Raw genomic sequence first — 14,665 nt, 5'->3', positions numbered from 1 at the left:
AACACTTGGGAGGCAGAGGCAGGCAAATTTCTGAGTTCGAGGCCAGCCTAATCTACAGAGTGAGTTCCAGGACAGCCAGGGCTACACAGAGAAACTTTTTCGGAAAAAAAACAAAACAAAACAAAAAAAAGAAGCCAAGCATGGCCATACTTACCCCTGCAATGATAAATTCCAAAGGCACCAAATTGTGTGCGTGTGCAGCTGTGTGTTTATGCAGGTGTTGTGTTCTAGGACTGCTGGGTTAAAATATCTTTATTATGTGCACATGGAAGCCAGACGTGAACTGTGGCTGCCTTTCCTCAGGCACTGCCCCTCATTTACTGAGACAGGCTATCTCACTGGCCTGGAACTCACTGAGTAAGCAGGCTAGCTGGTCACCGATCCCAGGGATCCATGGCCCTGCCTCCCCAGCACTGGGGTTGCATGTGTGCAGCATCACACCCAGCTGTTTTACAGGGGCCAGCAATGGAACTCAGCTCCTGTGCTCACAAAGTAAGCACTTTACCTGCTCAACTCTCTCCCAACCTTAACTTATAATTCTTTGAGGTATGGTAAGTATTTACTAAGTTTGATATTCTAACACCCCAGAGGTCCAGCCAGCAGTTTAAAAAACAAAAAAACAAAAAAACAAAAAAACAAATCAAGAACTCTAGTAGCCTTACATTTCAATGCTGCATTGCTGGTATGTGCACCATCTTAAATAAGGAAGAAAGAAAGCAGGGCAGGATGGCTCAGCAGGTAAAGCACTGCCATGCAAGCCTGACGACCTGAGTTCAATCCCAGAACACACACAAATGTGGAGGGACATAAGTGACTTCCTCAAGGTGTCCTCTGACCTCCACATGCACGCTATAGCAACCCCTGGCTCTCCCACCCACACAGCACACACATGTACAACAATAGTAAATCTTAAAAAGACACTTACCACAAAGCAAAAAAAAAAGCTAATTTTTGCTACTTGGGTTGCAGTCAATTTCCCTACAGTCTTCAGTATGGATTCTTGGTCTTTCACAGTGGGATAAGACATCCGAGAGAGCTTGGCCTCTAACGCATGGCTCGATGGGAGCTGGCGAATCTCCATGATATTGCTGAACCTTACACGGGACTTCTTAGGAGCTAAAACAGAAAACAATACAAAACATTAAATGTATCCTGAGATCCAACATAAATTAAACAGAATGTTTAATTTCATCATAAATGTAGACTATTCTGTTCACTTATGATCAAAGTAAGACAATAAAAATACTAGTTATATTATTACCTGGGGCAGCTTTGCTTAATTAAAACAACTAGTAGGAAAAAAATGGTTTAATCTATAAAGTGTTTTAAAGAGTTTAAATAGGGTAAGCACAATGGTTCAATGGGTCAGCCCTGCCATCAAGTCTGATGACTTGAGTTTGATTCCCCAGGACCTACATGGTGGAAAGAAAGAACTGACTCTTTTAAGTTGTACTCTGGTCTCTACAGGCATACAAAATAAATTTTAAAAGTAATTTTAAAAATGTAAACAGCCTAAATTATTAAAATCACTACAAAAGGTTTATAGTAGTATATATACATGGCCACCTGGTTCAGGATTTTACTATGCTTATTATTTTAGCATTTACAGTAAAACATTATTTTGATAATTCTTTATGGCTAGCTAATTTGTGAGAACTGTTTTCCTAGGCAAGCATTCAGAACATTTCTCTGCAGTCTCATGCCTTGGAAAGGAAGCAATAGATGAACACTGTGCCTTATACTGAGGCTGACTTACTGAAATAACTCACAGAGCCAGGTGGTGGTGGCACAGGCCTTTAATCCCAGAACTTGGAAGGCAGAGGCAGGTAAATCTCTGAGTTTGAGGCCAGCCTGGTCTATACAGCAAGTTCCAAGAACAGCCAGGGTCACATAGAGAAGCTCTGTCTCAAAAAAAACCAAAAAACAAAAGAAAAACAAAAAAAATAATCCAAAGGACTCACAAAACTAGCAAAACTCTTACAATGTTTACATTGTATTTGGATATTTGAGGACTTATTTGTGAAAATACTGCTCATTTAGGTAAATAAAAAGTGTGTATGTGTGTGTACACACACACACACACACACACACACATACACACTCATGCAATTGTGGCTCCATTGATAGTGATAGAGTACTTGACTAGCTGGGCTCCTGGGTTCCATTCCCCAGCACTGACTAAACCAAGCATGACAGTATGTACCTATAATCCTAGTATTCAGGCTGCACAGATGGGCCACCCAAAGTTCAAAATCATCCTTGGCACATGGTACAATTGAGCTAGCCTAGGCTACATGAGATCCTGTCTCATATATTTTCACATGATATATTGATGATGATGAAGAAGAAAAAACCATGGAGTTTCCTGGTATTTGGAAAATATTTCCAGTTGAATTAATACAGAAATTATATTGCATCAGATTCACAATTCAGTCAAACTTCAGAAGTCTGAAAGTCATATCAACCCCCACACAAGTCAAGATACGATGTGAGCCCAGTGAACCCACAGTGGCTTTAAGGAAGCTAACTTTCCACTCGCTCTCAAGCATGGAACCCTAACCTTAACTCACTTTTTTCAGTCCCAATGTTTGTGCTCTCGAGCTTCTCACTTGGGAGATCATGAAACTTCACAGGAACATAAAGAGGTTCACTCTAGAATGCAATGTAAACAGAGACAAACATAAGCAGCAAAACCCAAGCTGATCAACCGGGCGGCATGTAAGTGCACGGCACGCAGACACAGGGTCCATCGCAACGTGGCTGTTCCCAGCACACCTATCTACTCAGCACCACTCCCTCCCCCAAAGTCTGGAAAAGGAAACCCAACCAGTCCACATAGGCACAGGGACACAAAGAATCATTTTAAAGTAGAAATGTCAGCCTGAGACAGCTCAACAGGCCAAAGTACATTCTGTGTAAGCCTAATGTGGTGTCTACAATGTCTGGCCCAGGGAGTGGCACTATTTGGAAGTGTGGCCTTGTTGGAAGAAGTGTGTCATTGTGGATGGGCTTTAAGACCTTCCTCCTAGCTTCCTGGAAGCCAGTCTTCTCCTGTTTGTCTTGATGATAATGAATTGAATCTCAGAACCTGTAAGCCATCCCCAATTAAATGTTGTCCTTTATAAGAGTTGACTTGGTCATAGTGTCTGTTCAGATCAGTAAAACCCTAGCTAAGACACCTGACAGGCTTCAGGCCCTGAAATCCACAGTAAAAGGAAAGAACCAACTCTCCCAAACTGTCCTCTAAGCCCCCTATGAACACACACATTTGCCTCGACACTCCCTCAACAACAACAACTACTAATACTTCAATAATAACATTTAAAGTTTAGAGGTGAAAATTGGTATCTTTAGCACATTCTGAGATCAAATACCTCTGTATCATAAAAGCAAGCCTCTTTTAGGCAACAGAAAATGTTCTGCCTCTTTTCATTCTTCAGATATACATATAGAGCATTCTGTGCTGGAAGAATGCCCTGCTACCTGGGCAGCTGAAGAGGAAGGAATGTGGAGCCAGCCCATGCAACAGTGTGAACCCTTGCCTCTCCCCACAAACAAACCAAACAAAATGACTCTGAGCAGTTCCTAAGCAGGTACTGTTCTAAGTCCGATGAATGGGTGAGTAAAACCAAGCTTCTTCCCCCAAGATCACGCAGTCTAATGGGGAAGGCAACTAAGGAACAGATATTCAAAGATATAGTTTATCTGCATTTGTCAAATTATTTTACTATACATAAGATTCAACAACAACAACTATTGGTGGAGGGTAGGGGTATGGGGTGTATGAGTCTGTGTGGGTACAGGTGTGGAGGTTAGAGATCAATGGCAGTTGCTAGTTCTCAGGAGCTGTCCATCTGGTTTTTTGAACTCTCTCTCACTGGGACCTGCTGCTCACTCATTAGGCTGACTGCTCACTAAGCTCCAGCTAGCTTCCTGTCTCTGCCCCTTGGTGCTGGGATTACAAACTCCTGTTATCACACCTGGCACTTTACATAGGCATTGAAGACTGAGCTCAGCTGTTCATGCTTGTGTGGCAAGAACTGTGGCAACTGAGCTACCACCTGAATCCCAAATCAGCAACTCTTGAAAATCTTTAAATGACTAAAAGATGGAGGGAGAATCTGCTACCAATCAGTCCTTACAAAACAGTTAAAATGTCTTTCTTGTTAGTCAAGGCAGATGATTTTACATTATATTATTGATGCTTATGATCTCAGACAACAAACAGCTTTTTCTCCAAGTCTCATAAAGTCTTCACAGTATGTCCACATAAATGGATTGTGTGTATCCGTTTCACACACAACATAGTTTAAAACTCAGATAAACAAACACTAACACAAGAGCCATATTTTAAAACTTGTACTAGAAGAGCCAGTGAGATGTCTCAGCAAGTAATGACAACCTAAGTTTCATCCTCAGAATTCAGATGGTGAAAACAGATAAATGACTCCCAAATGCTATCCTCTAACCTCCACATACACACACACACACACATACAAATAATTACATAAGTGTTAAAAGCAAGCAAAGAAACAGTGTAGAATAAGTGAATGAACAATGTGCCTACCGTTAGTGTTGAGCACCAATACTTGTTTCCTAACAGTAATAATTTAAAATAAGCATTAAGTTGAAAGTTGGTAGAAACACAGGCCTGGCCGGGGCTTTATTCTTTTCCTTCTGTAGCTAGCTTTCCCCCTCCCTCTCTTCTCAGAGGTCTGTCCTGCCTACCCCTAACCCCTCAGTCTCCCTAAGGAAAGGAAGTGTCCAAGTGATTCTCTCAGAGAGTACACAATACAGAGCTGTATCTCTCCTATAAGCAGGGTAGCATCAAAGCTGTCTGGGCTCTTCCTGCTATGGCTGGATGAGAAAGGCAGCACTTACCAAAGAACTACTCATACTTGTATCTGTTGTGCAAGCAGCAAAGTAACCTTCAGCATCTGCAAACTAAATACAGAGAGCAGGACATCAAATTCATGGAAGCTCGTCATCACGCCTGACTATTCAGAAAGTTCAAATGAACACAAACTTAAGTCCAGAATAAACTTATGCATCTATTGTTCTCAATAACAGCAGCCAACGCCAAGGGTGCAGCCATGCAAAGTAGATCTTATCATCTTGTCTTTCCTGATGAAGAAATTGAGGCTGGCTATTTCATCAAAGTCATGTAAGGCTAAAGCACAGCAAGCCCTTTCATTACACTACTGCAATATTTCACAGGCAGAGAAAGTTGGGTGAGTTAGTGAAAGACAGAAGCCCCCAGTAGTGTCATGAGACTAGTGTCTAACAGAGCTCAAGGACTGGCCCACACTGTAGAGCTACCTAATACTGTGAAAGTACAGTTCTACTTCATAACCCTGCCACTCTCCGAGAAACTACTCTTTAAGCCCACAGAAGCCGACAGAAAAGTAGACCTCAGCTACTAGTGACTGGGAGGGAGACCAGGGATGATGCTTTCCCCTCTTTTGTGTTCTAATAAAACTGGACTTAAGAGGATACTTGAGAGGTTAGAGAGATTAGAGACTCTTATTTAGTAAGCACAAAGTTTCTGTTTGGAATGACATAAAAAGTCCTAGAGATAGTGTACAGCAAAGCATTTAGTGCCACTAAACTGTACATGAAACAATTGGTCCAAATAATAAATTTGATATTACATATATTTCACAATAATAAGAAAAGAAGGAAATAGCTAAAATTTGATGTTACTTATATTTACGACAGGAGTGGAGAAAGAGAAATTGTTTTTAAAGAATGAATAGAAATGACAGTTTAATGCCCTTCTCGAAAATGTAAGGTGTCTATTACACAGAGGTAAGTTGCTACATACACTGCCACATTTATCAACCCTGTGAAGGAGCACCTTACAAAGCACCCATGAAGAAAGTTATTTGATTGGCCAAATATCTGACATGCTGAATAAAAATTTTTCACTTAATGTATAAAACTGAATTGCTTCATTGTCCAGTTCACTTTACAGCTCATTACATGACTCATCCAAACTGCAAATGGCTAAAGACATTAGATACTATTTGTATGCCTTCCTTTCTTCATCCTCTTCTTAGACATTGACGTAGTCTACTTCAATAATCATTAACAACTCAAAGATATCAAATCAAAAGGGACAGAAAGTGGCATACACTTTTGATTCCTTACAAGATATTCTACTGCCAAGTTGGAAGAATATGTTTGAATGTTTAGATATAGGATAGAGGTCAGTCACTGGTTAAAAGTGCTTTCTCCAGAACTATGAGGATGGGAGTTGAGATCTGAGCACTGATTAACAAATAAGGTTTCTTATAAATGCTTGTTAACTCCAGCTCTGTGGGACTGGACACCTGAATCTGACCTTTGTGCATGGACACCTGACAAATGTATGTCTCTGTCTCTGTCTCTGTCTCTGTCTCTGTCTCTCTCTCTCTCTCTCTCTCTCTCTCATTCTGTCTCTGTCTCTCTTTCTGTGTTTCTGTTTCTTTCTCTCTCACAGATACACACAAATAAAATGCATCTTAAAAATAAAATAAAATAAAATTTTAGTCACAAATAGCTTTTGTTTATTGTCTTTTTGAGGAAGGGGGATGTTGGTTTTGGTTTTTGGTTTTTTCAAGACAAGATTTCTCTGTGTAGCCTTGGCTGTCCTGGAACTTGATGTGTAGACCAAGCTGGCAACAAACTCAGAAATCTGCCTGCCTCTATCTCGGAAGTGCTAGGATTAAAGGTGTGCCCCACCACTATCTGGCTTTTTTTTTTTTAATAGTCTACCATCACATACTCAAATGAACATTTAACTGACTTTAAGGAAACTGATCTACCACTAAACGGAAAAAGTAATACTTAACAGACAAAATTGAAAACTTACAAAAGCAGCAGGCTTCCCTCTAAATCCTCTTGTACACTGTTGCCTCCAAGGCTTCCAAATAATGAAGCCCAAAAGGTACAGGACAAACATGGATGTTTTCGCAAAGGTGCTGAAGAATGGCTTGTTGTACTGCGTGAAGACATACTGTAGAGATAAATGTTACACAAACAACCTTAAGAGGTTTAAAATCTTTCTGCTCGTCTCCATCTTGGCATCTTTAACTCTTAGAAGTCCATATGAGTAGGAAAGGTCAAAGAAAAAAAGGCATGAAGTCCATCTCTGAATGCTGTATGTGCCTTGCACACAAGAGGTAATATTGTCAAATGAAGCAGCAACAACCATTAACAAAAGGGGCAGGGGTGGGGATCAGTCTATGCAAAAGTATCTGTGTTAGAGGTTAAAGAAAGCTAAAGCCGTCTTCCCAGCTCCTGCAGAGACACATACATAAAGACATGTACTAAGTATCACACAAGGGTCTCAGGGGTCATAGATGTACCAAAGGGAGCAAAGAACAGGTTTAGGGTTCTAGAAGTCTCTGCCTGTCTGCCTGTCTGCCTCTGTCTCTGTCTCTGTCTCTCTCTGTCTGTGTCTGTCTGTCTGTCTGTCTGTCTGTCTGTCTGTCTGTCTGTCTCTCTCTCTCTCTCTCTCTGTGTGTGTGTGTGTGTGTGTGTGTGTGTGTGTGTGTGCATGTGTTTGTGGGCAGACACGTGTGTACACATGCACATGGAGACCAGAAGATAAGACACGGTGTCATCTTTCAACATATATGTTGTGTAAGTCATGGTATGTCACTGGCCTAGAACTCACTGAGGAGACTAAGCTAGCCATTGGTGAATTTTACTTTTTTAATTTTGTGTGTTTGGGGTGTGTGTGTGTGTGTGTGTGTGTTTGTGTGTGTGTGTGTGTGTGTGTGTGCATGCATTTGGGTGTTGGTACTGGCCAGCCAATACAACTCCTACAGCCAGCTTGTAGGAGTTGGTTCTCTTGGTTTATTACATGGGTCTCTGGGATAAAAATTAGGCAGTTGAGCATAGTGGCAAGCACCTCTACCTACTGAACCATATCCAATGGCATCACCCAAAATAGCTGTGCAGCCATTATATGCCTCCTGTCCTGATGTCATAAAGTACCCAATACTACCAAGATATTCTTGCCCAAGAAATGAACCTACATCAAGCCCTAACTCCATTTTATATGAAGTGGAAGAATAAATTAAGTGACAGGCTAAGGAAGCAATGAGCAAGACCAAGGAGGTGAGGTGTCTCCCAGGACAAATGACCTAACTTCTCTAATACACAAAGGCAAAGCAAATAGGGAGTGGCACACAGTGCAGAGGTGCAACAAAAGTCATGTGGATCTAAGCCTAACTGGGCTGTGTGTGTGTGTGTGTGTGTGTGTGTGTGTGTGTGTGTGTGACCCTGATACGTCAGGAAGAACGTGACTATGAACTGATCAGCATGGGATTTTAATAAATGATAGTTCAGTTTGTTAGATGTGGTAACAGCAGCGATTATGCTTTTAAAATAAAAACAATGTGATTTCTAGTGAGATAAGTAGGAAAAAACATGATGTAGTGAGAGTTTGCATAAACTATTCCAGGAAACCTGGGATGAACATAGTTGATAAGATTAGAAAGACTGACCGCTGTTAAAGCAATGAGTCACGGGGTTTATTACACCATTTTAGTCTCTTCCTTTTCATGTGTATGTGTCTCTGGTGTGTCTGGGGTGTTCATATGTGTATGGGTACTTGTGTGCACAGGTGTGTATGCAGATGTCTGAAGCTGATATTCCATAGCTTTCTCCATTCCTATTTCTGGAAGTAAGGTCTTTCCCTGAACCTACAGCTTGCCGATTCCAGCTAGTCTAGCTAGCCGGTTTGTCCCTGGGACCCCTGGCCTCTGTCTCCTGAGTGCTGGAACTACAGGAAGCCATCACACCTGTCTGGTTTTTACCTAGGTTCTAAGGATCCAAACTCTGGTCGTTCTGCTTATGGGGCAAGCACTTTGTCCTGAAGTCTGGTATGTTTACTTGGCTAAAGATTTAAACCTGTTCTATATACTCTAAGATAACAAGTTTGTAATTTTTTTCACTAAAGCACATTATGTATTTAAAAATCTAATTTCTTTTCTAGCTCTTTGAAGTATAATGACAGATGGAAACTACAGCTCTGTACAGTGGGACACTGTACAGAGTCCCAGTATGTAAGAGGAAATGGCCTGGACTAACTACTGAGTTCCAGACCAGCCTGGGCTACACAGGGAGAACCTGTCAAAAGAAAATACTAAAAACTGAATATGCAAAAAGCACCCTAAAATATGTATCCTGCATACAATATACTGCTTCAATAACTTTCCTAACTTTTGGATATATATGTATGTATGTGTATATATATATATATATATATATATATATATATATGAATAAAACTACTGCTCCCATGTTCTAATTCCTTCCTTTGCAGTAGGGCAGGAGTTGGGTGACAGAGTCTCACTGTGGGCAGGAACTCACTATGCAGATGAAGCTGATGTGGGAACCCAGGAAGATCTGCCAGCCTCTGTGTCCTGAGCACTGGGATCTAAAGGCAAGCCTAGTCTTGGTCTAAAGCTTTTTTATTGGATAAACAAAACAATGTATTTAATGCTGCAAAATGTAAAAGTTAGCTTTAGGAACCCATCCACATGAAAGAGATTTCTCTGAAGCAAAATTATGGAATGTGAATCTAAAGGAGGTTACAGAATAGTTTTCAAGCGAGAAGCAAAGTGTCTGTGGTATTCCAGAGCCAAATCTCAGAAGGGCAAAAGATTATTTACTCACAAGATATAACCGCAACTATTGACTTAGCTATAATGTGAGATCCAGGATATCAAACGGTCTGTTCTGACATTTAAAGCCATTTTATAAACATAAGTTTCCTCGTAGATATTTCCTTATGACTGCAATATGTGAAGCCTAAGTGATTAATTCTGAAAATAAAAGTTGTGACATCCAGATGGCTCAGTAGGTAATGGCTCTTGCTACGAACCCTAACAACATGAATTTGATCCCTAGACCCACATAATAGAAGGAGAAAACAGACTTCTATAAGTTGCCCTCTGAACAAATAAATAAACAGAATAAACAAAAGCACTCTAGAATGATATTCTGTATATAACATAACGCTTCAATAACTTTTCTAACCTTTAGATATAAATTGCTAAATTATAATTTAATCTACAATTTCCGTGTTCTAAATCTTTGGCACATTTACACATGCATACATCTAAATAAATAATTAAATAAATGTAATAAAAACTATAAACAACAAAATTGTTATCTTCTTACAAAGATCATTAACAAAAAAGAAGTGTACAAATTCAAAGTAAAATTACCTTAAATACTCAAAGTACCACACTACTCCCAACGAGACATCAATTAACAAAAAGTTTAACTGAAGCCAATCAAACACTGTGATTTTGATAAAAATGTGTGACTCAGTAAACACACAAATGTGGATTCACCACTGTATGCATGTGCATAACAGCAACTTATACATGAAAAATCTGATGATTTATATTTACTTTCCAAAAATATCCTTTTTCAAATTTATTCTTATGTAGCAAGAATCTACTAAACTATATACCCAGACCGTTACTTTCCACTGTCCCTCAATGTTTGTTCCCTAAAAAACAGTATTTATGAAGAAATAAATTCAATTTTGACTAAAACAAAACCACCTTTTATGTAATAAGAAAATATCTTCTGAGATATGTTCCCTACAAATGTGAGAAAGCTGTAAGTAGGACTGTAGAAATGGCTCCATGATTCAAAGAGCTTAGTATTCCTTCAAAGTGTAGTCCCCAGTACCCATGTTAGGTGGCTCACAATTACATCTAAGTTCCAAGGACTCAGATGCCCCCTTCTTGCCTCCATAGGCACGTGTGCACACATGTGCATATATAGAGACACAAACACACACACACACACACACACACACACACTTTTTGTAACTTCAGAAAACAACAAAGAGCATCCTGTCAATTTTTATTTTAAATGACACTAATTCAGTACCAAAGAAAAACAAAGAATTCAACAATATTTAAAATACTGATGTTAGAAGCATGAAAATACTACAGCTTGACACTACATGTTATCCTACATCATTAGTAAAATCCTCTAGGTCCATGTTAATTCTGTCACAGTACAACATCATTGATGGAGAAATACATACCGAGGTGAGTTCTGAGGATGCCACCCATATCACATCAACCAGCAGGAGAATCACTATCCCCAGGGCCATTCGCCTGCGCTGACTGAAACCACTGCTCTGGGAATTCACACGGTTCATGATAAACACATAAACCATTTGCAGTCTGTTAGTTTAGAAAACAGAGATCTCATTAGAGCCTCTTTGAGAAAAACCACATAAAAATTAGAAATCCAGTCCAAGGAAGCAAGAGACATTTGCTAGTAGTCTCTGCTTTTTATTGATAACGTGAGAATTTACCTCGTTGCAAGGGCTTTTCTGAGATCCTCAAATGCAATGCCTGCAAAGTGGCCAGATCTCAGTCCAAACGGAGGTAAAGAACTCAGCCCGCCTACAACAGCACCACAGGAATAATGAATGCTTAGGGAAAGTTCAAGTGTAAAACCACATCTTTTTCACTCTTCACCTTCAAGGACTATCAAAATGTATGCAACAGAAGCCACCCTCGAACATGTAGCTCAGTAGTGCAATGCTTGCCTAGCATGCATGAGTTCTTGGGTTGCATCCCAACCACTTCCCAAACTGGGCACAGAGGCACGTGTCTATAAATCCTAGCACTTGGGAAGTAGAGGGAACGAGGGGACAGGAGAATCAGAAGATCAAAGTCAGTCAGAATACATACTGAGTTCAAGGCCAGCATGGGCCACATGAGACCATATCACAAAATAGTAACAACGGCCAAACAAAAACAAACAAGAAACCCCAGGCTAGGGGTGTAGCTCAATTGGTAGAGTGCATGCAGCCCTGGGTTCAATGGAGCCAGTGCAAAAACCAGGTGTGCTGGTGCATGCCTGTAAGGCAGAAGACAGAAGTTCAAGGTTACCCTTGGCTACAAAGTGATTTAGAGATCAGTCTTGGATACATGAGACCTGTCCCCGACCTGACACCTCCCAGCCCCCCAAAAAGAAAAGGTTATACTCAAATAAGTCCTGGGTACAGGCGGGTAAAAAAAAGAAAGAGAAGAGAAAGAATCCACATATGGCACATTGAAGGGTGTCATAAACAGATCCTCGAAGTCTCATAAACAGAACTCTCTAGATTCTCCCTTCAGGACATCCGCCCCCAGCAGTCTAGACACGCGTGTCCTTACCCCCCCCACACACAACCATCTCCAGGGGATTCGGCTCGCTGACAGGAAGTGATGTGCGAGGGTCCACTCACCTCACGTGAGGACCAAGATTATCCTCGCTCCCCACCCGCCCAGTCACGACAGAAAACAGCTGGCACAGGGAAGCCGCCCCTTGGCGAGGGAAGGAGGAGAGGAAAACCCAGCCTCTTGCCTCGTGAGGGGCGTGAGGACTCTGACCCGTCCTCCATGGCCACGGACGCCGGCCCACCGCCTACCTGGCTTTCCTGCCCCTCGATGGAGTCGTGGCGGCACCATGAGCGGCCCCGGCCCGGCCCGCCGCCCAGAGCCGCCGCCTCACACCGCACGCACAGACCCCCGCATCGTGCCCCGCGGCAGGCCCAACTTCAGAAGCTGCGCTGCCCCTCGGCTGAGGGCCGCGGCTGTCACAGCACCCGGCCCCGACGGAGGGGAGTGACCCAGGCCACCGGACCGCGCTGGCAGCGAGAGTCCCGGAGGCCCGGATTGCGGCCGCGGCCCAGGCCCCGCCCCCGGCCGGTCAGCCAGCCAGGCCACGCCCACTGCTGGCCAATCAAACCCATCCCACCGCTGGCCAACTGGCAGGCCCCGCCTCCTGCCCGTCAGCCAGCCAGGCCCCACCCCCGACCTATGGACCACCTAGAGCTGCCCTCCGACCAATTAGCTAGGCGAGATCCCAGTCAAGCTCCGCCCCTGGATAACGAACCTGGCCGCGCATCCTGGTAGACAGGAACCGCTCCAGGCACCCTGGACCCCATCCTGGAGACTCTAGGCCCCCAGCTTGTCCACCAACTAGGTGACATCCTCCCCATCACTCAGTGAGTCAACCGGTCAAGCTCAGCTGTCAGTTCCTCCATCCGGCGTCCATCCGGCCTCCTCCCCCAGCTGACAATCCATACCCTAGGCCTGGGTGGTCAGCCCAGAGCCCCGCCTCCAGACAGCCCGGAAGGCCCCGCCCCTGCCCCGTCAGCTTCTGCGGTCCCGCCCCCTAGCCCAAAGACTGCGGGCGCGCGGATTACGTCAGGCTGGGCGCGACTTCGGACCGGCGGAGGGAACGTTTCCAGGTTGATGTTGCGGTAGTGTGGACTCGAGCCTCTAACAGGTTTCTGGCTTGGAGTCGCGACAGTGGCGCGAAGGAAAAGAGAAGGGAAGAGAGCGGAGGGGAGAGGGCGGGGATGTCTAGGAGAGGGAGAGCCCAGCCCTGGCAAGGCTGCCAGACTTCCCCACTGCCCCGCCCTGAAGCGAATGCTGACTGCACCATTTCCTCCAAAGTCTAAGCAAGCATTTTCCATTAGCCCTTTCTAAAATCAGGCAGTGTAGCTTGGCGCCCGTTGGATTCCTAGATCGTTTTTGTCCGTAAACTAGAGCTTCATTCTTGCAGTTAGAAGTTGTAGACCAAGTTATTCATCTCCCTGGCCCTCACCTTTTTTATGGGAAGAAAAATCATAAACAAAACCATAAAACCATGTGAGTGCCTCGAGTGTATGTTTGCACCCAGTATACATAAATTCTCAAACAGAAATCAGATCAGCCTGTAACACATAAGACCTCCACAGATGCAAGACCTCCACAGATACTAACTAGCGTGACTATGGGTTTTTGTTTTATGGGTATTGAAGCTCCCATAAAATAGAAAAATTGGTCAGGATCCTGATTTATATTTAGATAACACGAGACTTAAGGCTTCTGTAGCCAGAATTGCATTGTTAGCATTTTTATCAAATGAGGCAAGGAAATAATTTTTTTCCCATGTAGTCACTATGGTTCATCCTTTCTCTTTTAACTCTTGGTCTACAAAGTCTTATGACTAAAAATAAGATGAACATTTTGTGATCTGGTCAGATTCTAAAACTACCCTGGCATCAAACACTTCCAGTCGTTGAGAAACCCACTGCTAGAACAGGAGAGATAACTCAGTGGACAAAAGTCCTTGCTGTGCAAGCATGAGGTCCTGATTTTAGATCCCTGGCGCTCGTGTAAAAAGCTGGGCTTGGTCATATGCACATTTGCAACCCCAACACGATGAGAGACAGAAGGATCTGTCTTGCTAGTTGCCAGACACTTCAGGTTCAGTAAGAGATCCTTCTCAGAGGAGTAAGGAGAGTGACAGAGCAAGATACCTAATTGTCTCTGGCCTCTGTCTGTACACCCCTGCACATAAACAAAAACAACTTGCTTGGCCGTTCAGTTAAGAACAAATGATTAAGCATGCTGTAGTGGTCTAAATAAGTTTGGTCCAGGAAGTAGCACTATTTGAAAGTGTGGCCTTGGAGTAGGTGAATCACTGTGAGGGTGGGCATTAAGACACTCTTCCTAGCTTCCTGGAAGCCAGTCTTTTAGCAGCCTTCAGATGAAGAGGTAGAACTCTCAGATCCTCCTATACCATGCTTGCTGCCATGCTCCTGCCTTGATGACACTGGACTGATTCTCTTAACCTGTAAGCCAGCCCCACTTAAATGTTG

At 42.9% G+C, this 14,665-nt stretch overlaps 1 protein-coding gene across 3 annotated transcripts in view; it reads right to left on the bottom strand.

Annotated features, from left to right (window-relative positions):
• Slc35f5 (solute carrier family 35 member F5) overlaps nucleotides 1-13,132 on the bottom strand; it is a 35,799-nt gene extending 22,667 nt beyond the window's left edge. The window contains exons 1-7 of one of the 3 annotated variants that reach the window (XR_003843899.1): nucleotides 12,910-13,082; nucleotides 11,339-11,429; nucleotides 11,063-11,204; nucleotides 6,854-6,997; nucleotides 4,882-4,944; nucleotides 2,571-2,652; nucleotides 926-1,116 (exon numbers count right to left, since the gene is read on the bottom strand). Coding sequence is in view for 2 of the 3 variants with exons in the window: in XM_029539092.1 (XP_029394952.1) it covers nucleotides 926-1,116; nucleotides 2,571-2,652; nucleotides 4,882-4,944; nucleotides 6,854-6,997; nucleotides 11,063-11,204; nucleotides 11,339-11,429; nucleotides 12,910-13,015 (819 nt within the window). In the remaining variant the exon portion in view is untranslated. Of the gene's footprint in view, nucleotides 1-925; nucleotides 1,117-2,570; nucleotides 2,653-4,881; nucleotides 4,945-6,853; nucleotides 6,998-11,062; nucleotides 11,205-11,338; nucleotides 11,430-12,442; nucleotides 12,726-12,909 lie in introns of those variants that run through there. The other 2 variants (XM_029539092.1, XM_021197816.2) reach the window with 2 other exon arrangements.
• Nucleotides 13,133-14,665: the final 1,533 nt, after the last annotated feature.

This window comes from Mus pahari, chromosome 5 (genome assembly GCF_900095145.1).
Source record: "Mus pahari chromosome 5, PAHARI_EIJ_v1.1, whole genome shotgun sequence".
Classification (NCBI taxonomy): Eukaryota; Metazoa; Chordata; class Mammalia; order Rodentia; family Muridae; genus Mus; species Mus pahari.
This window is presented reverse-complemented; position numbering and strand designations above follow the sequence as displayed.